The 24,137-nt window shown below is 37.4% G+C and overlaps 1 protein-coding gene across 10 annotated transcripts in view; it reads right to left on the bottom strand.

The window, feature by feature from the left end:
• Positions 1 to 24,137, bottom strand: part of CHN1 (chimerin 1) — a 200,242-nt gene that overhangs the window by 62,663 nt on the left and 113,442 nt on the right. For 7 of the 10 annotated variants that reach the window (XM_055572171.1, XM_055572174.1, XM_055572170.1 and 4 more), the window contains one exon: positions 21,015 to 21,303. The exons of 2 other annotated variants lie outside the window; for them this stretch is intronic. In XM_055572171.1, the coding sequence (XP_055428146.1) occupies positions 21,015 to 21,303 (289 nt within the window). Of the gene's footprint in view, positions 1 to 18,959; positions 19,038 to 21,014; positions 21,304 to 24,137 lie in introns of those variants that run through there. One more of the 10 variants, XM_055572179.1, reaches the window with a different exon arrangement.

The raw sequence follows: 24,137 nt of genomic DNA, 5'->3' as shown, positions 1-24,137 counted from the left end.
TTCAGCTAGTGCTTCATTACCTTTTCCATCAAAAGTCGCCAATAGCAACCAACCTTGAACAGGGGTGTGCAGGGATCCACGGGTGGCTCTCCAAGTTCCCCAAATGTACCCATGTAAAAACGTTTTTGATTAATGACTCCTGAGTAAAACCGATGCTCTGGGAAGATGTGTCACAGTGATCTTTAAGTTTAGCATGCCCCTGCCTAGAAACAGGAAGTCACCACCTAGTTTCAGGAGAGCAGGTGTGGGTGACTGAGGGTGCCTGACAAAATCCCTTCCAGCAGCAGGCCTGATTCTGTCACCATGGTGCACAGCAAGAAGTAATCAGTGAGGTAAATGGCTTCATAATCCTGTTCTACCATCATTCTACAATAACTTCAATTACTGTATTCTTCTGCCTGTTCAGTTTAAAAAAATTCGGGCCCAATTCTTACACTGCCTCCAAACCAGCAGCACTTGTTTAGACAGAGTTTTAGATTCTAAAAGTGCTTTTTTCATACGTATTATTTCACTGTATTCACATACATTATTTCACTGTATCCTCACGTTCCTATCTTGCAGAATGACAGTGCAAAGATGTGAAGGTACTTGATCCAGGGCAGAAATTGATAAGCAAAGTGGCAATGGTGGGGCCTCCCGATTCAAACCTATTCTCTGTCCATTCCCCCTGCTTTCCTGAGACCTGGAGATAAGATCACTCAACATGTAAGGAGACTGACTCTTACTTTAGTAAGGCTCCGGGCTCCAAAGACCCAGAACCATCAGCAAGCAGAAATATTCACAGCTGAAAATTACCTTCCCCAATTCAGTGCTAAGCATGACAAATGGTTTACAACATCCAGAGAAGTAAGGTCAGCCTTGGTGATTAATTTCTGGCATTTAAAAAGCCTTTTTCATTATTTTGAGGGTAGTGGGTAAAGTGATATTTCCTTTTCCTGACATACATGCAGCTCCTGGTTTTATTTTTGCACTGGGTTTTCATGGTTTTTTTTGTTTTTTTTTTTTTTTTAGATAAGAACAAGTCAACAAAACTACCTTCCAAACAAATGAATTGAGAGAGGGGTCTCTTGAGCAACTAATTAAGCTGTCTTTAGAAATAGCTAATTAAACTTTCCATTTAAATTCACCAGACATACATAATTTACAAGGTGGAAAGCCATTCTAATCTTATGGTAAACAATCAACTAAGGCTTACATTTATAACAGAGATTCCAGAATGGCCACTGCCATGAGTAATTATAATATGCATTTTTCTTTAGAAGAATTTGGGTTCTGGACATGCAGTCTGGAAAAGTACAAACACTGCATATAGCCCACAAATTCATTAAAAGAAAGTACAGAAATGGTCAATGCATATATTACCAGCTTGCCACATGGCTCACTGGTAAAGAATCTGCCATTCATGCAGGAGATGCAGGTTCAATCCAACTCTCCATCCCAGCTCTCTCTTGCTCTCCATCCACTATGAATGTGCCTTCCTATGCCTTCTAATGCCCAAATAGGGAATTTTGCTGAACACATCATATAGTTGTTTTTTAATCAGAAATAGTGCACACAGAGAGCTGCTATCTTATTTATAATAGCCAAGATACCGAAGCAACCTAAATGTCTATCGACAGATGAATGGATAAAAAAATGAAGTGTGTATATATAAATATACACACACATACACACGCGCGTGCAATGGAATATTAATCAGCCTTAAAAAGAAGAAATATTATTTGCTGCAAAATGGATGGAACTAGGGATCACCATATTAAGTAAAGTAACTCAGAGACTTTACTTTGCCAAAAAAGGTTCATCTAGTCAAGGCTATGGTTTTTCCAGTGGTCATGTATGGATGTGAGAGTTGGACTATAAAGAAAGCTGAGCGCCGAAGAATTGATGCTTTTGAACTGTGGTGTTGGAGAAGACTCTTGAGAGTCCCTTGGACTGCAAGGAGATCCAACCAGTCCATTCTGAAGGAGATCAGCCCTGGGATTTCTTTGGAAGGAATGATGCTAAAGCTGAAACTCCAGTACTTTGGCCACCTCATGCGAAGAGTTGAGTCATCTGAAAAGACCCTGATGCTGGGAGGCATTGGGGGCAGGAGGAGAAGGGGACGACAGAGGATGAGATGGCTAGATGGCATCACCGATTCGATGGACATGAGTTTGGGTGAACTCTGGGAGTTGGTGATGGACAGGGAGGCCTGGCGTGCTGCGGTTCATGGGGTAGCAAAGAGTTGGACACAACTGAGCGACTGAACTGAAATGAACTCAGAAACACAAAGATCGTATGATATCACATATGTGCAGTCTAAAACATGACACAAATGAACTTATCTATGAAAGAGAAACTGAGTCACACACACAGAAAATAGAAAACAAACTTAAACTTATGGTTACCGAAGGGGAAAGTGATGTGTGTGTGTGTTAGTTGCTCAGTTGTGTTTGACTCTTTGCGATCCCATGGACTGTAGCCTGTCAGACTCCTCTGTCTGGAATTTTCCAGGCAAGAATCCTGGAATGGGTTGCCATTTCCTTCTCCACGGGATCTTTCCGAAAAGTGATGGGAGAGGCATAAATTGGGCTTGCCCGGTGGCTCAGCGGTAAAGAATCTACCTGCAATGCAGGAGACACAGAAGATGTGGATTCAATCCCTGGGTTGGGGAGACCCCCCTGGAAGAGGGCATGGCAACTCGCTCCAGTATCCCTGCCTGGAGAATTCCATGGACAGAGGAGCCTGGGAGGCTACAGTCCATAGGGTAGAAAAGAGTCAGACACAACTGAAGTGACTTAGCATGCATGTAGGCAAAAGGCATAAATTAGGAAATTGGGATGAACATATACACACTGCTATATATAAAATAACCAATAAGGACCAGCTGTGTAGCACAGAGAACTATACTCAGTATTTTATAATAATACATGAGGAAAGAATCTGAAAAAGAATATGTATATAACTGAATCACTGTGCTGTACACCTGAAACTAATACAACATTGTAAATCAACTATACTTCAATAAAAAATAAATTAAAAAAATAGAGAGCTGCTGTTTCTAAACTCTCCTCTTCAATCTGTCTCATCACCCTTTAAAACAATTTAACAAATTTTAATCTAAAGTTCAGTGTTATTTATAGTTAAGTAGTTAGGAGCTTGGCTTCTCTGTAAAAAGAATCTCAACTTCACTTACTAGTTACTGGATCTTAGGAGAAGTCTCAGTTTCTTCCTCTGCAAAACTGGAATGAGGATATAAGCTACCTCATGGAACGAGACAATGAACGGAATGTATGCGAAGCCTGTATGTCCAGCGCCCAGCATGCAGAGAGCTCTCAAAGATCAGGTGGTGGCACTGCTGATGACACTGCTGACGTCACTAGCGTCAGTCTCATCATCCCCCACGACGCGTGCAACAAAGCAGACACTGAATATTGAAGGAACGAGTACCCAAAGTACATTAGCAAGCCTTGCTGAACTCTTCAGACTCATAGAGAAATGCCTATCTGAACGGTGCCAGCTTCTGGTCTTACGATATGGCCAGAATAGATTTAAACACAAAGAAAATGGCCATTTTAAACAATATCTTCTAGCTTGATTTAAAAATAAAAAGTAACTGCTGACCAGAGGTGCAAACCAGCAGAGCATTTTAAATAATTTTTCCTCATTTGACAGCCAAAATGTATGCAAATATGAACTGGAAACATGTTAAAGAGAAAATGTGTGACAACATAGGTATCTTAGCAACACAGCTGACTACAGGGTAAGACCGAATTGAAAACGTTTGTTGTGTTAAGAGAACAGGTGCCACCTGACATACAAAGGATGTCAGAGAGTCATGAACTGCCATTTTTCAATTCCAAAGATGGTTGAATCATGGTTTAAATTAATATGCAGGACCGAAACAACTATTATTGGAGGAATAGTGCAAAGTGCCACAAAAATATATGGATGAATAAAATCCCTCATTGCTGCACTCAATATGCCACGAAATTTGGAAAACTCAGCAGTAGCCATGGGACTGGAAAAGGTCAGTTTTCATTCCAATCTCAAAGAAAGGCAATGCCAAAAATGTTCAAACTACCACACAATTGCACTCATCTCACACACTAGTAAAGTAATGCTCAAAATTCTTCAAGCCAGGCTTCAACAGTACATGAACCATGAACTTCTAGATGTTCAAGCTGGATTTAGAAAAGGCAGAGGAACCAGACATCAAACTGTCAACATCCGATGGATCATCGAAAAAGCAAATGAGTTCCAGAAAAACATCTACTTCTGCTTTACTGACTACGCCAAAGCCTTTGTGTGGATCACAACAAACTGTGGAAAATTCTGAAAGAGATTGGAATACCAGACCACCTGACCTGCCTCCTGAGAAATCTGTATGCAGATCAAGAAGCAACAGTTAGAACTGGACATGGAACAACAGACTGGTTCCAAATCGGGAAAGGAGTACATCAAGGCTGTATATTGTCACCCTGCTTATTCAACTTATATGCAGAGTACATCATGAGAAATGCTGGACTGGATGAAGCACAAGCTGGAATCTAGATTGCTGGGAGATATATCAATAGCCTCAGATATGCAGATGACACCACCTTTATGGCAGAAAGCGAAGAGAAATTAGAGAGTCTCTTGATGAAAGTGAAAGAGCAGAATGAAAAAGCTGGCTTAAAACTCAACACTCAGAAAACTAAGATCATGGGATATGGTCCCATCACTTCATGGCAAATAGATGAGGAAACAATAGGAACAGTGAGAGACTATGGGGCTCCAAAATCACTGCAGATGGTGACTTGCAGCCATGAAATTAAAAGATGCTTGCTCCTTGGAAGAAAAGTTATATCCAACCTAGACAGCATATTAAAAAGCAGAGACATTACCAACAAAGGTTCGTTTAGTCAAGGCTATGGTTTTTCCAGTAGTCATGTATGGATGTGACAGTTGGACTCTAAAGAAAGCTGAGTGCTGAAGAATTGATGCTTTTGAACTGTGGTGTTGGAGAAGACTCTTGAGAGTCCCTTGGACAGCAAGGAGATCCAACCAGTCAATCCTAAAGGAAATCAGTCCTGAATATTCATTCATTGGAAGGACTGATGTTGAAGCTGAAATACTTTGGCCACCTGATGCTAAGAACTGACTTATTAGAAAAGACCCTGATAATAGGAAAGATTGAAGGCGGGAGGAGAAGGGGATGACAGAGGATGAGATGGTTGGATGGCATCACTGACTCTATGGACATGAGTTTGAGTAAGCTCTGGGAGTTGGTGATGGACAGGGAAGCCTGGTGTGCTCAAGTTCATGGGGTCACAAAGAGTTGGACATGACTGAGCGACTGAACTGAACTGAAAATCCCTCTGTACTGATGAGTTCCAAGAAAATGTTATATGCGAAAGGGAATTTGGTAATATCTACCTTTAATGAGCCTAAAGTTTATTTTTCTTCCTATGAATTCAAACTCATAACTTGCTGGAAAATTCCAAGATGAAACTATTTTCAAATGCATGAATTAATAAGGAAGACATTAAGAAGTATGATGTTAAAAAAATAACTTGCCTAAAATATCTCTTCCTGCAGGATCAGCTGTACATTTTTAAGTGGGTGCTTTAGTTGCCTTTTCCAGTGTTGGAAATATTAAAGCATGTCATCAATTGAACAGCATTTTCTCTGTTGTCTTCCTTTTCAAAAGAAATTGGTTTTGAGATACTAAGCATAGATTTTGATGTAACATTTTACACCAGTGGTACTGTTTTTTTTGAACACCAGTACATTAAATTAGTTACTGTGGGTCACATACTTAGACAGTTTTTCCTAACTCTGTCTCTTCTGTTGTTTCTACTCTGGATTATGTTTAGAGTTTTATACCCCTACATTTGAAAAACTATCCCAAAGAGAGAGTCAGCATCATACCAAATGATGTAAAAGGCAATTGGGACTTTGTGGGGATGGTTTTCTCTAGGAGAAGTCTTGTTTGAGTTGCAAGCGGAATTGGTGGCTTTCTCCATGGAATACTATTTTTTAACTGGGAAGAACAACTAACATAAATGTTGATTACTGAGACTTGGAATTTCCTCAAAAATGAACAAATGAGCCTGCCACCTCAAGGAAAATAACATGACAGTCAGTGATAAAATCCAAACATGCAAATGAAAATAAGAACTCTGTAAACTCTATGTCTGCCACACTGAATGTGATGGCTTCCCACTACTTAATGAGTTTTCTGATGAAATGAATGATGATACTAAGAAACGTGATTTTGTATCATACACAGAAATGTTTCAATGTTTGAAAGTCCTAAATAACTCAGTGAACTATTATTTTCCAAATGACCAATGCATGTGGTTAAGTTGAAAGATCCATTCAGAGTTCAAGACAGACCAATGGATTTTAGTGTAACAGAATAAGAAATGCTTATTTACAACATTTCAGATTCTATATTGCAAGTAATCTTTAAGAAACTACATTTATCCAGTCTGGTGTATCAAAGAAAAACATCCAAATTATCTGAAAAGGCTTTTAAGATACTCCTGTACCAAATGTTTATTTGTATGAGGTCAGATTTTTTCATATACTTCAACCAAAATAACATACCACCATATACTGAATGTAGAAGCATTTAAAAGAATCCAGTTCTTAATATTATGTGTAAAGGGATCCTAAGTCCAAAAAGTTTGAGAATCACTGACCTAACCCATAAGCCATAACCTTTATTATACACAGGATCTCATACACATCACACACAGTATATAGAGAGACAATTATATTAACAGACGTCTGGGTCCCATGTTGATTCTATTGAATCAAAATTTCTGTAGGTATCCCTATTGTATATTAAGTTTCATTAGTAAGAGCACTGATCTGACTTAGCACTTTAATAAAAAAAAACAAAAAACTATTCATGACTATATATTTTATAACTTTCCCAAAAATTTATTTTACATTAAATTTATTTTTAAAAAGTTTTTTCACTGTTTCATTTCTCAAAAAGTACTAATATTAATATCTTTGATTAAATCTTTATTATTGGTTTCCCTGCTTCTAAGAGATACCGAGAAGAATGATAAACTCAAATTGAGTTTAAAAGCTGAGAGAGTTTTTGTTTTTCTTTTTGCCTCTAAATTACAATAAACTCTCCACAGTAAGTTTTACATATAGTCTCTGGAATACTGATTTGAAAGACACTTCAACTGCCTTCAAAATCTTGTTTATTTAGGAGGTGACTGTCAACTCAGAGGTCTCTTGTCAGTTTCAAAGAGCTAAGTAAGCACCAACTTTGACAATGAAATGCTAATAAGCACTTTGAAGACTGAAATGATGAAAACCTTTAGATGTCAACCTGAATTCAAGTGAACTACTGAAAATGTAAAAGCGTGCTGACTAATCATAAATAAAATAAATGTGACATGCTTTATTATAAATCTTACATTTCATTAATACATAGATAAATTATGTTAATCATTTAATATGGTTCAGTTATACAAACTTAAAAGAAATTTATCCAGAGCTCATTTTATTAAGTATATTGTGATTTAAAATACACATGCTGAAGTGACAGCTTTGCACATTTACGTATAATTTACATCACATAAGTATAAATCCTTTCTTATTTATTTGTGTTGCTGTTGTTCCTATGAAAGGAACAAGACTATTTGGATTTGTACACTTCTGTGGTACTTAAAGAAGGGAGGGTAGCATTTGACACGATCAACTTTTAGAGAACTAAGCTACGTTATAGAGAAGGATAGTTTTTGTTTTTTTTTTAACATTTAAAATTTGAATATAAGCTCTCTTATTCTGTAAGGCAGAATCTTCTTCCTTTAATATTTGATAAGAGTTTACTTTAAAAACAACATAAAGAGTTCCAGTTCAACAGTAACATGCCTCAGTGGGTGAAGGGCCCATTTAAACTACAACTTCCTTTGGACAGGTTCCAGGATGTTTTAACTTCTCTATTTTGAGTAACCCAATTATTCAAAATACAGTGATCTACTTAGATACTAAAGAGTCCAATGTTCAGTTTCCACAATGACATCAAGGGGCATCTGGTGGAAGGGTCTGGTTATCCTCTGTGATTTCGTATTTCAAAACAAAGGGTGCCTTACTGAAACACACCTATACAATCCCTTGATAACTCATCATAAACCTATCATCTCCAAAGATACTTATGTTATTATAATACCTACCCTCAAAAGGATTGCTATAGAGATTAAAGGAGATAATCAGGTAAAGTATTTAGCCAACTTTCTCACATAAAGAGGCTCAGTAAATGATAGTTACTACTATTCCTAGTTTTATAACTTTAGGAGATCTATACTGAGGAGCAAGAAGAGATCTTCAATTTCTTGAAGCAAAAAACAAACAAAAAAATTATATGACCAGCTCAGAGACTTAAAGCAGAGTCAAGCCTATACCTAAATCAGCACGTTTAAAATTAAAAGCTTTTGCACTGCAAAAGAAACCATAAACAAAATGAAAAGACAACTCACAAAATGGGCGAAAACATTTGTAAACAATGCAACCAATATGGGATTAATCTCAAAATGTACGAACAGCTCATGCAGTTCAATATAAAAAACATACAACCCAATTAAAAAAAAAATGGGCAGAAGATCTAAATAGATATTTCTCCAAAGGATACATACAGATGGTGAAAAAGCACCTGAAAACATGCTCCACATTACAAATTATTAGAGAAAGACAAATCAAAACTACAATAAAGTATTACCTCACATAGGGCAGAATGACTATCATCCAAAAAAAAAAAAAAAAATCTACAAATACTGGAGAGGGTGTGAAGAAAAGGGAACCTTTTTACACTGTTGGTGGGAATGTAAACTGGTACAGCCACTATGGAGAACAGTACAGAGGCTCCTCAAACTAAAAATAGAACTACTAGAAGATCCAGCAATCCCACTCCTGGGCATATCCAGAAAAAACCATACTTCGAAAAGACACAGGTACCCCAGTGTTCTTACAGCACTGTATACAACAGCCAAATCACAGAAGCAACCTAAATGTCCATCAACAGGTAAATGGATAAGGAAAATGTGGTACATATATACAATGGAATATTACTTAGCCATAAAAAGAATGAAATAACACCATTTGCAGGATGGACCTAGAGATTATCATTTAAAGTGAAGCAAAACATAGAAAGACAAATATTATGATATCACTTATATGTGGAATCTAAAAAATGATACAAATGAACTGATTTACAAAACAGAAACAGATGCACAGACTTAGAAAACAAACTTATGGTTACCAAAGAAGCAAGAAAGGGATCAATTAGGAGACTGGAATTAACATATGCACATACTATATATAAAATAATCAATGAGGACTTACTATATAGCACAGGGAACTCTACTGAATACTATCTAATAAGTTATATGGGAAAATAATCTGAAAAGAATAAATATATGTGTGGGGCTTCCCTGATAGCTCAGACGGTAAAGAATCGCCTGTAATGCAGGAAACCTGGTTTGATCCTTGGATTGGGAAGATCCCCTGGAGAAGGGAATGGCTACCCACTCCATGTATGACGAAACTACTGTGCTGTACACCTGAAACTAACACAACACTGTACACTGACTATACGCCAAAGTAAATACAAATTTGAAAAAATCTGCATGTTTTTAGTCTGTTCTACCTCTTAAATAATAAGTTCTTAGAAGTACAGAATCTTAAGTCTGAGAAACCTCTTCAGGGTTAACAAAAAAAATTTATGAGTGATACCTAGAGGGACTTGAATGTCATCTCTGAAGCTGAGTCCTTCATTTTACAACTGAGGCTCAGAGAAGTTGATGACATGCTTAAAGTGACAGCATCAAAGTCATATAAGATGAAGATCCTGATCTCCTGTTCCAAGGAGATGCCCAATTAAAAAAAAAACCAAAAAACAGTTTTGGGAGTGTGTGTAGGAGGGGCTGGATAAACAGAAGGTAATATGTGATAATCAAAGCTCCTTCTTAAGTGCTTCTATCTGACGAGTAAAGGTGGATCTTTATGGAAAACAAATCTCAAAAAATAAGTAATTAAGGGAGAAAGGGAATAGCATAAACAGGGCATCTGAACTAGATGCTGTGGACTGCTTCAAAGTTATTAGCTTACAGGGCTACAGAACTTCTTTTATGAGTTAACACTAAGTCAAATGTTAAGAATCCATTACTATTTACGCATTCTGTCTTCGAGTGAAAAAAATTAAATTAGCTTAAAAGTTTAGAATATTCTTGTATGAAACCCAACGTGAAAACCCCTTGTTTACAGCCCAATATCACTATGAATTTAAAAAAATAGGAAGTCATAAAGAGAGAACAAGACTCAAATAATACTGCTTATATGTGGACTCTGGAAAAATGGTACAGATGAACTTATTTGCAAAGCAAAACAGAGTCACAGATGTAGAAAACAAACTTATTGTTACCAAGTGAGGAGAGGGGGTGGGATGAATTGGGAGATTAGGATTGATGTATATATACATTACTATAAATAAAACTGATAACTAAGGAGAGCCTACTGTATAGCTCTGTGGTGACCTAAATGGGAAGGAAATCCTAAAAAGAGTGGATACATGTACATGTATAACTGATTCACTTTGATGTACAGCAAAAAATAGCAAGACACTGTAGAGCTATACTTCAATAAAAATTAATTTAAAAACTACAAAAAAAATTGGGTAGCTTAAAAAAATGAAAAGTAAATAAAAATCTAAAATAGAAAAAAAAAAAAAAAAACAAAGCCCCTTTGCAGTAACTATGAACACTGCTTCTAAACTAAAGCATAAGTCATAATCATTAATTAGGCAAATTAATTAGGCAATCATCAGACATAATCATTGGCAAAGGCATTGGTAGGGGGGTGGTGCTTTATCTAAAAGGAAACAAAGGAAATTTACTATTCACACTGAAATAAGTGGCAAATTTGAATGTTAAGTCCACAAGACTGTAATATATTTCTGGTTTAAGTAACAGTTTCAGAAAAGTCCTTCTTGTGTATCCTGCAGATGGAATTTAATGGAAATCCTTTCCTCTTAAAAGCTTCGTTAATTTAGAACTGGTAACTGTAAATGATACACATGTTTGGCCCTCTCTTTCACACACACACACACACACACACTCACATATACAAACACACTCACATATAAAACACTCAGTTTGGCTGCTATCTGAAGGCCAAACAGCAGAATGTTATTGGTTATGTTAACCTGTCAATAGCAGGATACACTGGGATTTTTAATATTCTTACTGTTTTTCACTTTTCTCATTCACTCCCATTCCAACAGGCTTTTCTGAGGGAGATGGGAGAAAAGTTATAACCATTTCTCCAGGAGTTTTATGTGACCTATATAGTCTTCCCCATGGAAGCTTGTTACACAAGAGAATGTCATTCTTCACTGGGACTGGGCAGAGAACTCTGGTCTACAGGACTCTTGAATGGGTTACAACTGCATGCTTTCAAGGATTGTAGACAGAAAAATCTAAGTGTTTTAGCAGTCTCTACAAAGCTGGAAAAAATGCTTTAGTAGTGTTCCATAGGGAATTTTGGAAGCATATCACTGCCACAAAGAATGCCTGTTTTTCCTTGGAGTAGACTGGGAGGAGGAAGCAGAAATGGTAGTTTTTCTCATTATTATACCTCAGACCATGTAGTACAGTTCACAGAGAGCAGGAGACACCTTTTCCCATCAACTTAACTGTGACTAACACCTGTCATGGGCCCTAGCCCAGGTCAGAGAGGAATGGCAAGGGGGACAGCCAGTGGTTAAAGGAGGGCTGGCTCAGTGCTTCTGGCTCGGGTCCAAGATGCCAGCAGATTCTTCCTCCCTGCATCTAAGAGCCCTCTCTCACCATGCCCCCAACATTATTAAACTCCTTGTTATGGGTTAAAAAGTAAGAGTCCATAGTGATAGGATTCAACTTCAACAAGTTATAGTATCTTGCACTCACTATTACATATCAACAATTCTTTTGTTGCTTATATTTCCCTAAAAATACATGACCTGAAAAATTTTGTATCTAACAGAGATCAGGAAGATAGGTATTTAAAAATAATAAGATGACAAGTTTAAAAATAAGTAAAAAGTAAAAAAAAAAAAAAAAAGAGGTCAGAAGTGCTATAAATGTAGAAAACTAAAACATTAAATAGGACGTCACCTGTCATATCAACCATTAAACAAATTTCTTGTCCTGATGGAAATCTAATCAGTAGTGGCCTTAGGCAGGAGGTGAGGGGTGGGATTTTCTACAAAGGGACACTTGGGACTTTCTGGAGCAATGAAATGTTCTATATTTGATTGCAGGTGGGGCTTTACACAGGTGCATACATTTGTCAAAGGTCACCAAATTGTACATGTAACTGAATACATTTTACAGTATGTAAAAGATACTCAATAAAATTCACTTATAAAGAATTCTTGGGAAATGAGCCTATAAAGAGATATGGGTTCATTTGTAGAGTTTCCCCCATTATATAGAAAAAGAGAACTTTCTCAAGAGCTAGGGCATCAGTTGTTTCCTTACTATGAACTTGCACAACAGCCCAAAGTCATTCTAAAGTTATGATGTAAACTATCAATATACCCACACTTAGGGCTCCCTTCCTGTTGAGTGGGCAAGAAGAAGGGAGTTGTAAATCTCTTAAGAAGGTGCTAAACAATCTGCAGCTTGTATAAAAGCTTCTGCTTTTGGAGAGAAATTCTACAGCAAAGGTGACCTTTCATCAAACATTGCTGGTATATAAGTACAGAAACTTAGAAATTATCAAGGAAAATGTTTAAGTTGTATGAGATATAAAATTAAATAATATAAAATAGGTCACCAGCAAATCTATAGCATTAGTGGATTTTCACTGGATGGTTCTAGAAGCTAAGGAAATAGAAGATAACAGGGTTGATTCATTCAAGTTACTGTAATGTAGCAGCACAAAAATTTTAAAAGAGATACACAAACAAGGGTACAAGTAGTAGCTTAGAGACATCTATAACTTCCTACTGAAAGAATCTTAATAACTCCAATATAAAACTCAGGTTTGAGCATTTCTGACCAGTTATGATAACTTGTTCAAGTTATAGCTAGATAAATCTCAGGCTGGAATGAAGATTGCTGGGAAAAATATCAAAACCTCAGATATGCAGATGGCACCAATCTAATGGCAGAAAACGAAGAGGAACTAAAAAGCCTCTTGATGAAAGTGAGAGAGGAGAGTCAAAAAGCTGGCTTAAAACTCAACATGCAGAAAACTAAGATCATGACCTCCAGTCCTATTTCATGCAAATAGATGGGGAAACAATGGAAACAGTGAAAGACTATTTTTGAGGGCTCCAAAATCACTGCAGATGGTAACTGCAGCCATGAAATTAAAAGACACTTGGCTCCTTGGAAGCTATGACAAACCTAACAGCATATTAAAAAGCAGAGACGTCACTCTGCCAACAAAGTTCTGTCTAGTCAAAAGCTATGATTTTTCAGTAGTCATGTATGGATGTGGGAGCTGGACCATAAAGAAGGCTGAGTACCGAAGAATTGATGCTTTTGAACTGTGGTGTTGGAGAAGATTCTTGAGTCCTGTGGACTGCACGGAGATCAAACCAGTCAATCCTAAAGGAAATCAAGCCTGAATATTCATTGGAAAGACTGATGCTGAAGCTGAAGCTCCAATACTTTAGTCACCTGATGCAAAGAGCTGACTCACTGGAAATGACCCTGATGCTGGGAAAGATTGGAGAAAAAGGGGATGACAGAGGATGAGATGGTTGGATGGCATCACTGATCCAATGGACATGAGTTTGAGCAAACTCCAGGAGATAATGAAGGACAAGGAAGCCTGGCGTGATACAGTCAGTCCATGGGGTTGCAGAGTTGGAAACGACTGAGCAACACAGGTAACTTTAAGGAAACCAAGAAGAGTTAAGGACTAACTTAGGAGGCCATATAAAAAACATTAAGTTTTCATAACTCACAAAAAGGCTCAAGCCATAGCTATGACTTATCAGTCTCCAAGAGTCTAAATATTAGGGGGAGAGAAAGTAAAAGTGAAAATGAAGTTGTTCAGTTGTGTCCGACTCTTTGCGACCCCATGGACTATAGCCTACGAGACTCCTCCATCCATGGAATTTTCCAGGCAAGAGAACTGGAGTGGGTTGCCATTTCCTTCTCCAGGGTATCTTCCCGACCCAGGGATTGAACCCACGTCTCCCACATTGTAGACAGACACTTTTATCACCTGAGCCACCAGGGAAGTAGGGGGAGAAAGGATGACTTCAAATAGAAGGGGAAAATATGGAGCAAAAAGCAGAAGATGAAAATTACAGATCAAAATCATTGAACATAAGGTATAAGTATTTACTAAAACTGGTGAGCTGACTCTTTTAGAATGGGTCCACAAAGTTAGTTAGACAGCAACGTGGGAAGGCCAGATTATCGCATGACAGCCTCTACTTGCTTGGGACCCCAAATGCTGTGACCAACGAAGTCAGCAGAGTTGATTTCTGTTCCATGAAGCTAATGAATGGGGATCTTGCCACCAATGATTATTTCCTCACCAAAATTCTAAAGGCTCTAAAATAGCAATTGTGAAAGAATTTCTAGTAGCTTCCTTTTCAAACCCTCAAACCAGTGATTTAAGAGTTATTTTATTTATTTAATTGGCCCATACACAGAAATCTTCCAAAACTGCAGCTGGCTTGGAAAATTACAATTTGGTCTTCCGTTGGCCTGGTTCTTTGGAGCTGAGGAACTGATGTTTATCTTTCATCTTCCTCTTTCCATCTGGTTTTCCCTAATGGCTTTCAATTACTAATCCTTTCTGTGGGTGATATTATTGAAGGACAGATGAGATTCACACAAACAATTTCCTGGGTCACATTTGAATTTTCATCAATCATTTCAAGCATGAGATTTTCTGTTAGGGTCTAGCTTGTCCTGACACATGACCGGTACTGTGAGTTTGGGGAGACGCCCTCTGCCATGTCGGCTTCTTTGAGCCTATCCCTAAAGATGTGTCTCCATCCACCGCCCTTCACAAGCTACTCCATGTCACAAAGACAATTTTTCTAGAATTGTCTAGAAAATATATATTTTATATATATACCATATATCAGATGGTATATCTGTGGAATGAGGAATGGCGTTCCCTGCTGCACAGAGACATTCTAAAGATTCTGAGAGCAGGGGACACCCCACTTTCCTGTCAATTTGACTGTGACTAACACCTGCCATGGGACCCAGCCCAGGTCAGAGAGGAATGGCAAGGGAGACAGCTGGTGATCAGAAGAGGGCTGGCTCAGTGCTCCTGGCTCAGGTTCAAGACTCTAGCAGGGCAGAGAAGATCTTCCTCCCTGCACATAAGAACTCTCTGTCAGTGTTACAGATTAGTCCTTATTACAGATAAGAAAGCAAAGAGTCCACAGTGATAGAATTTAACTTCAACAAGTTATAGTATTTTGCAATCACTATTACATACCAACAATTCCTTTGTTGCCCGTATTTCCCTAAAAACACATGACCTGAAAAACATTACAACTAAAATGACAGTCTTATTAAGAGACTCCACTTTGTGATGAAGCGAGTAGGAGCCTTTGGATGTTCTCTTGTGAACTCAGAGGGCCGATGAAGCACTGAAAAGACAGATCTTGAAGAGTATCTCACACATGCTGTTTCTAGTGAAGGTGGGGGAACAGTACTGAGACCATGAATCGGCATCTGGTTGGTGATCACTCTGAGACTAGAGGGCAATAACGTGTCACATACAAGGAAGGCCACTTTACAAAATCTCATTAATACTCATAACCACCAGTGCAATGGAATCCATAGACCTTTTTTTTAAAGACTACAGCAGACTGAGATCTAGGGAGATTAAGGGCTTGCTAAGAACACACATATTTGTGTGTATATATATATACTGACCATGTCAGCTTCCAAGTGGCACCAGTGGTAAAGAATCCGCCTGCCCATGCAAGAGACGTAAGAGAAGCAGGTTTGATCCCTGGGTTGGGAAGATGGAGGAAATGCCATTTTCCCCAGAAGGAAATGGCAACCCACTTCAGTATTTTGCCTGGAGAATCCCATGGACAGAGGAGACTGGCGGGCTACAGTCCCTAGGGTCGCAAAGAGTCGGACACGACTAAGTGACTTAGCATACACACTGATCACGCAGGCTCTTTCTTTTAAAACCTGTACTTGATTTCTTAAGAAGGTCATTGAGAAGAGGACAAACCCACTATGAGAAGTTCTGTATGGAAATTGTAGTCTCCTCATAAATTACTCAATTGATTTTTTAATACAAATAAGTGACGCTGGGCCCATGTGGCAGTTCTCTAAGGGCCTGTTCTCCCTGAACAACTGATCCTAACCTTGAACCAACCACACGAGAGACCTGACAAGGGGAAGAGGGATGGATGAGGATAAAGGCAGAGTAAAGGAGAACAAGAGGAGCACAGCGTGGGGAGGAGCAAGGAAGAAAAAGAGGCCCTAGAGGCCAAGAAAACACAAAACCCAGTAATCAAATGGTTTTCTTCAGACTGTTTCATGCTGCCCACTTCTCTGATATTGTTACTTTTATAATGATTAAATTTAAGTTTGGGTTTCTTATGATTTCTACCTTGAGATGATACAGAAACAGAAAATGTGCTCTATGTATTTTTAAGCAAAGTAAAAACACTGGGAAGAGTGGCTTTGTGGGAGACTAAGACAATTAGCAAACCAGACAGTCCATGCTCTGTCTGCTCTCCCAGGGGATAAAGACTCCTGTCACTTTACGAAGCTAACCAAAGAATTCCAGCAGTTACAGCATTTTTGGTAGGGCTTTCATTTCAACAAAGCTCTGTAATACGTATGCAGTCTAGGGATCCCCAAAGAAGTCTTTGAAAAAAAAATTTTAATGTACAGGAAATTCCTTAAATTATATATACACCATATATACATACCATATATACCATATTTTACATATATGTTTATATATATAAACATATCAAGAATTGCACTCATTCCAAAATTCTAGGGAAGGGAAACATGTATATACACACAGACACACATAGGTTATTTAGCTTGGTGAACTTCCATAAAACCAACAAGCTGATTTTTGCCCCCTCTTGCCATCACAGGCTATCCTTATGTATGAGACAGGTTTTGAACTTAGAGGATTAATCCAAAAGGAAAGAGGTTCTGGCTAGAGTCAAGAGTTCTGACTGACTGTACGGTTTTTGAAATGCAAACTATGTATTTTATTTGACAACATGCATTATTAACAGTTACAGGAGACATTTTCAAAAGCATGGTTTTGGAGAATGTAAAGCCACATTACTAGTAAGTGCAGAATCATCACAAAACCACTGTGTTCTGCCATAGTCCAGGACCTGTTGAAGCAAGTGCACTATATTCACTACTTGGAAGAAGAAACTGTTCTCTGTGGGGGAAGGCGAGGGTGGGATGATTTGAGAGAATAGCATTGAAACATGTACACTACCATATGTGAAAGACGACCAGTCCAAGTTCGATGCATGAGACAGGGCACTCAAAGCCAGTGCACTGGGACAACCCAGAAGGATGGGATGGGGAGGGAGGGGGAGGGGGGTTTGGGATGGGGGGACACATGTACACTCATGGCTGATTCATGTCAATGTATGGCAAAAACCACCACCAGAATATTGTAAAGTAATTAGCCTCCAATTATAATCAATATTAATGATTATTAATATTATTAATAATAATTAAAAATAAATAAACAAAACAACCTTTTAGGGAAAAAAAAATGTTATGGCCATAAAGCCATCCTGCCAGGGCTTCCCTGTTGGCCTAGCGGTTAAGAATCTGCCTTGCAATGCAAAGGACACTGGTTCAATCCCTGGCCCAGGAAGATCTCACATGCCACAGAGCAACCGAGCCTGTGTGCTACAACTGCTGAACCCATGCACTGCAACTACTGAAGCCCACGTGCCTAGAGCCTGTGCTCTGCAGTAAGAGAAGCCAACACAATGAGAAGTGTGTGCTGCGCAACACGGAGTAGACCCTGCTCACTGCAACTGGAGAAAACCTGTGTGTGGCAATGAAGGCCCATCACAGCCAAAATAATAAATAATAATAAATCTTTAAAAAAAAAAACCCATCCTGTCAACCTTCCACAAAAGCTCAGACCCTCAACTTAAATACCTTAAGGACTGAAAAAAACACATGTAGAATTCTCATCCTTCAATTTTAGAACAAAGAAAGACCTTAAGAGATCATCTGGCTCAAAACTTCCCAAAGTGGGTTTCATGAAACATTATTCTCCAAAATGTTCTGAATAGGGGTAAGGTGACTCAGATAAGTTTGGGAGAATTCTTGAGAGTCACAATGCACATTAGGGATTAGCAAAGCTGTACAGTCTACAGAAAAGAAATGATTAAGCTTTTTTTTTTTTTTTAAAAAACTTCCTTTTTATCAAACCTATTTGAGCACAGAACCCTTTCTGCAGTATTTATTAAAATCCTGTAAACTACTGTTTTGTAGAAAAACCCATGTCTTATATATTGAAAAAATGAAGTTCAGACAGGTTAGGGATTTGTCTCAAGGTCATACAGTTAGTAGATACACTGAAAACAGATTTCACCTTTCTAGACTTCACTTTAGTGCTCTTTCCTGTGCCGTGTTCTCATACAAAGCCTGTGCCTCCAGAAGGATCATAGACTATATAAACCAGACCGTGGATGTCATCTAGTCCAGAGCCCTCTTATTTAAAGGGGGAAACACAGTCTCAAGAGAGGTGAAAAAAGCTTGCCCCAGTGACAATGCCTGTAGCAGAACCTAGCTCTTAATTCCAATGCTCGTATCCTTTCCACAACAGTATACTAGCTCCTGCAAAGCAAACATCTTCCACCTCTGAGAAAAAGGAGTGATGGATAAGAGGGGATTTAGCTATTCAGGACCCAGTAAAATATTTATCAAAGTGCACTTGTGTCAGTAGGTATTTTAAACCATTTAAACATGATTGTCTTTACTTACAAATGTCATCCACTGTGACAGGGAATCAATGTTTCAAGCTGTTGAACAGGTCATCATCCCTGCCCTGTTGGATGACACCTGTAAATAAAATAAATCTAGTTTTGAGTAAGTAGATTTTAAGCCAACTAGATTTAAGATGCATGCAGCTTAAAACAAAGAGTAGTTTTTAAGAGATGATTCTTAATCAAGGTTTGCTGAAGAGAAACACTTTCCAGGGCCAGCTATTTCACTCTATGCCACTGGCCTTCAGCACAAAAATCCAGGTAATGATACAGGTAATGTTGCCAGAATATAGAGGGCATCATGGCTCTTAGAACTAAAAGCTTCTTTCAGGCACTAGCTATACCTCAGTCTCTTGCCTCTGTGAATATTTTCACTGCGTAGGAGGGGCAACCAAGACACTATGAGGTTAAATGACTAGCCCTATGTTAATGTTAAATAACTAAGTGTCTTTAACTTGAGTCCCTTAATGTAGAAAAATGTATACAGGACACATCAGTAAAGTTTATCATTACGCTGACCCAATTTGAAAGACTTACAGACATTTAAAAAAATATTTTACAGATGTTAACTTAGAATATTCTAGACACATCTTCATAACATAATATCAGTGCTAGATATTTAAATACAAGCATTACTAAAAAAATGCCATGAATGAAAAATAAAAATGAGAAAATGGAAACTCGAGTGCAAAGAACAATATTAAATGCAGCATGCACTTAGGATTCTAAATTCTGGTTACTTCCAAAAAAGATCTGTAGTTCCTAACAAATTTAAGTATATGAAAACGATTTGCTATAGTCTATAATTTAATATGTTGGTTTCTCTGTAGCCACAAAATGCCACTCTAAGATCTGCCAGAAATTAAGATTTAGGTTGGACAATGCACATTTGAAATTTCCATTCTGTACCTAAATACTCCAAGATAATGGAAAGCATTCAATATTTTAGAATCCTGCCTTGAGGTAGTATGACTGTCATAGTAACATTCCCATCAAACTCACATTGAGTGCTTACTTTGTGTCACAACACAAAGCGTCTGATTGTTTTATACATACTATCTCAGTCAATCCTCCAAAGCTGAATATTATTACAATTTTACAAATAAAGAACATTAAAGCACAGAGAATTTAAGTAACTTGCTGAAGTTCACGCAACTGGTAAAATGATAGAATTTACGCACAAATCTATTTGGTGACAGAATCAAGCTCAAATCACTATATAATACTACATTTATTTAATATGGCAACTTAGGATACTAAAAAATATAAGAATTCATTAAAACAATTACAATTAGAAAACATAAAACTTTCCCAACTAAAGCCCACACAATATTAAATATGAGGAAATTCTCATTCTTTTTCTTGGGGGATTAAAGGGAGACTAGGGACAATTTTCAAGGTAAAATTATTTTAATGCCAAGGAATTAAAGGTTCTGATGTTAACCTTAAATATATTACAATTAAGACAAATGAAAACCTTAAATGTCTTTCATAATAATAGAAAAGTATATCTTCCTGATTTACTTTCTAAGTCCATAAAGAGGTAAATTCTCCTGTTACTTAAGACTGATTCTCAAAATAGTGTAACAGTTATTGAAAAACTGAATTTAACCATGTATATTTAAAAATACATGTTATCTATCAATCTTCTAAAGAAGAAAACTAATTATAAAGTAAATTACTTTTAAAGAAAACAAACTGATAGATAATGTAACCCCCTTGATTTTTTTATGTAATATAGCTAGTACAAGTTATGCTTCTGATTAAGACTCAAACTTTTTTACTATAAAATCTGTTGGCCATTTTTCCAGCAAATTTTTAAAACTGTAAAACTGATAAACAAGAAATAATCCGGAGTACAAAAACACACCTGACATTTTAACTGAGTAAGAATCAGATATATGCAAAACTCAGCATCACAGAAACTAGACATTAAGGAAAAGGCACACCCTTTCCAAAGCACCATGGAGAAGTCAATCTCTTCTGGCAATAATGGTTTTCTTATAAGGACCCCAAACAGAAGAAGATAAAGTGTGGTTTCATGGTAGCTTACCCTTTTCTCTGACACCCCATCCTGGCCTGTAGAATCTTTCTCATCAAGTGTCTCTTTCAGGACTGGCATATGTTTTTGGTATGCTGGCTCTCTGTTTAAGGTTGTGTATCCTATGTGCTCATAAATTGGGTTTATCGTCATCTTGGCAATGTATTCTGCTGCCTTGGTTTCAATATAGAGAGTAATCAATCCATCAGTCACCAGATCGTGGATGGACTCAAAGCGCTTCTCCCCAACAAAGTGCTTTCCATCGTAGTAGAGCCTGAAGTTTCTGGTTTGACTTCCAAATCTGCCTCAATGAAATGGGAAAGATGTTTTTAAGAAAAGTAAGCAAGTGAATTCTTTCCGAAAAAAAAAAAAAATTAAAACTATTGCTCTGTGTGTGTCTTCTTTGTTTGTTTAAAAAAACTGTGGCTAATCTCTATGAATCGTCTGGAATATGGAAAGTTAAACTTTTGAACACAAAGAATGAATTTGCAACGATGAGGGATAATTAGACCAAAGCAGGCCTACCCTAGAAGGTAAACTTTGTTCTTATTTATCTTTTTAAGCCACTTCATTATGATTCTAGGAAAAACAGTGGAAAATAAACCTCATATACTATTAGAACACAGTTAATAATCAACTGGTCAACTATATATGACATTTCTGTATTAGCATGTTCTTTCCAAGTTGATCAATAAAAGTATTCAATATACTTCACATCCCAGCATTCGTGTCTTTTAAGGGGAAAGCACCACTAAGGGCTCACCTAGGTGTGATGCCAGCAATCACTTAAAGAAGAGCTGATTCCAGAACCTGAGTCATAAGTAGAGCAAGATGGCACAGAAACACACTTATGCTATTTCTAGCCATGGGTTAAGGACACGCTCTTCCCTTTTACATAGTCATCCTTCTATCTGCTTGCTGAGTCTGGGCAAGAGATGCTTGGAATACATACAGGGCATATAAGTCATAAACTACTGGACTCGAGAAATTCTATTTTTACTTCAGTCACATTTCAGTGGCATTTAAAAAAAAAAAAACTGAAGAAGAATGGTTTATGATAAGTTCAGTATTTTGCTTCCTGCGGTAAACCTCAGAAATGGATCCAAGTTGGCACAACTAGCCTAATGTCCTTCCAAGATTACAAAGACAAGAACATGCACTGACTTTAATAAAAGCTGATGCCAAAAAGCACTAAGGGCCATCTCACAGTCTCTGGAAGATAGCCCTGAGTGAGCCTAATTTAAAACCAAACAAATCAGAAAGGATATATTTAATTTCACTGTTAAAAATACACAGAACAGAGATGAACTAAACACTAAATTAATAGCTGTTTAAGTGTTTAAATAGAACTGCAAACTTATGCAACAATACTATTCTGGTATAGGTTACATTTCAAGAAGACAGAAGTGAGAATTTTTTTAAGATTTCAGTTTAAATGTGCCCTACAAAATGAATCATTTTTTTTTTTTTTAAATAATGGCCTGAGGTATCTCTGATTCTGTCATTCAAATTAGACTTTAATAGTTATTTAATCTAGAACCCAATATTCTATACATGCTGGTCCTTCTTCTAAAATATAACTGATCTAGCTTTTGGTTCTTTAAGAGCAATTAAATTTTAGTTTATATTCAATTGAATGATCCATATAATTCCACTTCCCATTCTCATTTTCCTCTAACGTTAAAGAGATATTTCTCCCAAGTAAATTTCCCTTATGATGTATGTCTAAAAAGTTGGGAGGTAAAATTTCTATACCAAAGTTAAATATACACTTTTTTTGAGTTAAATACACTGCTTTTATTATTTCCTCTTCACTAATATTCATTATTTGTTACTGCAAAATAAACATAGAAAGCCACTTTATAATTTTTGTAAGGTTCATACAGCAATAAACACAGTATTGTTTAACATTAAGCTCTTTTATATTTCACTTGCATTCAAGGCAGTTCAGTAAGGGATTAGACCATTTTATTCCACAGGGGCTTAAGATTTTACAAATAAGCAGTTTCACAATGCGTATGACACTTAAAGACCATCTAAGCAACGGTGGAAGGTGTTTGTCACTCAACTGTCTTCTGAAATCTGCTAAGTATGGGAGCAGAGGGCAGAAGGGAAGATGGCTGAACTGGCCTCACAGGGGTGGGATGGTTAACTGAAGAGTGGAAATCTAAGGTTAGACTTCTTGACCCTTTACAATGAAGCTCTTTACAAGCCATTCAAGGAGGGGTTTCCTGGCTACTTCTATGTTATTGGGCAAAAAAGTCTAAGAAAGTTTGTTCTCAACTTAGTGACTTTAAGAGATTGTGTGCATGATTCCCAATTTCCAATACAAAGACAAGACGAAATGCTGAACTTTTACAAGTTTATCTTTAGGTGGTTTTCTAAAAAATGATTATAATATATATGACCTTATTCACATACAGAAAAGTTACATTCCTATACAGTGATACATGATACCAAGTCAGTCCAATATCCCCCTCACATTATGAAAACCAAGAAACTCAATGTTTAACAAGATCTAACATATACACTCAAACCCACATAAGATCTGAGTTATTGTTTATGTCCCAATACAAAAGACCTTTGCAGTCTTGAAAGAGGGTTTGGACAGGGGAAGGCAAGTCCTGGTTCCTTTGTGTTTAATAAAAAACTTCAGGCTTCTGCATCAGACAAATTAAGTTTATATCCTGGGATCTGCCACTCAGTGAGGAGATTTTGGGAAAATCATTCTTCAGATTCTGCACCAAGATACAGAAATAACATTACTCTATATAAAGTAACATTACTTGACTGTGAGGATTACATAAGAATATTTAAGATAAAGTTACATACAGTTAACCCTTGAACAACACAGGTTTGAACTGCACTGATGACTTGGGTTTTTTCAACAGTAAATCCTATAGCAAGCACTACATTATCTGAGGCTGGCTGAATCCGCAGATCTGATAGTGGATATCACAGATAGAGAGGGCCAACTGTAAGTGATATGTGGATTTTTACTGAGCAGAGGGTAGGCATCCCTAATCACAACACTGTTCAAGGGTCAACTGTAGATAGTAGGTTCAAGTGCAGTCTCCTGTCTCCTATGTTCGCTTAGACTTTTGCAGAGAATAACACAATGATTATCAAACAATA

The sequence above is a fragment of the Bubalus kerabau genome, chromosome 3 (genome assembly GCF_029407905.1).
Source record: "Bubalus kerabau isolate K-KA32 ecotype Philippines breed swamp buffalo chromosome 3, PCC_UOA_SB_1v2, whole genome shotgun sequence".
In the NCBI taxonomy this organism is placed as follows: domain Eukaryota; kingdom Metazoa; phylum Chordata; class Mammalia; order Artiodactyla; family Bovidae; genus Bubalus; species Bubalus kerabau.
This window is presented reverse-complemented; position numbering and strand designations above follow the sequence as displayed.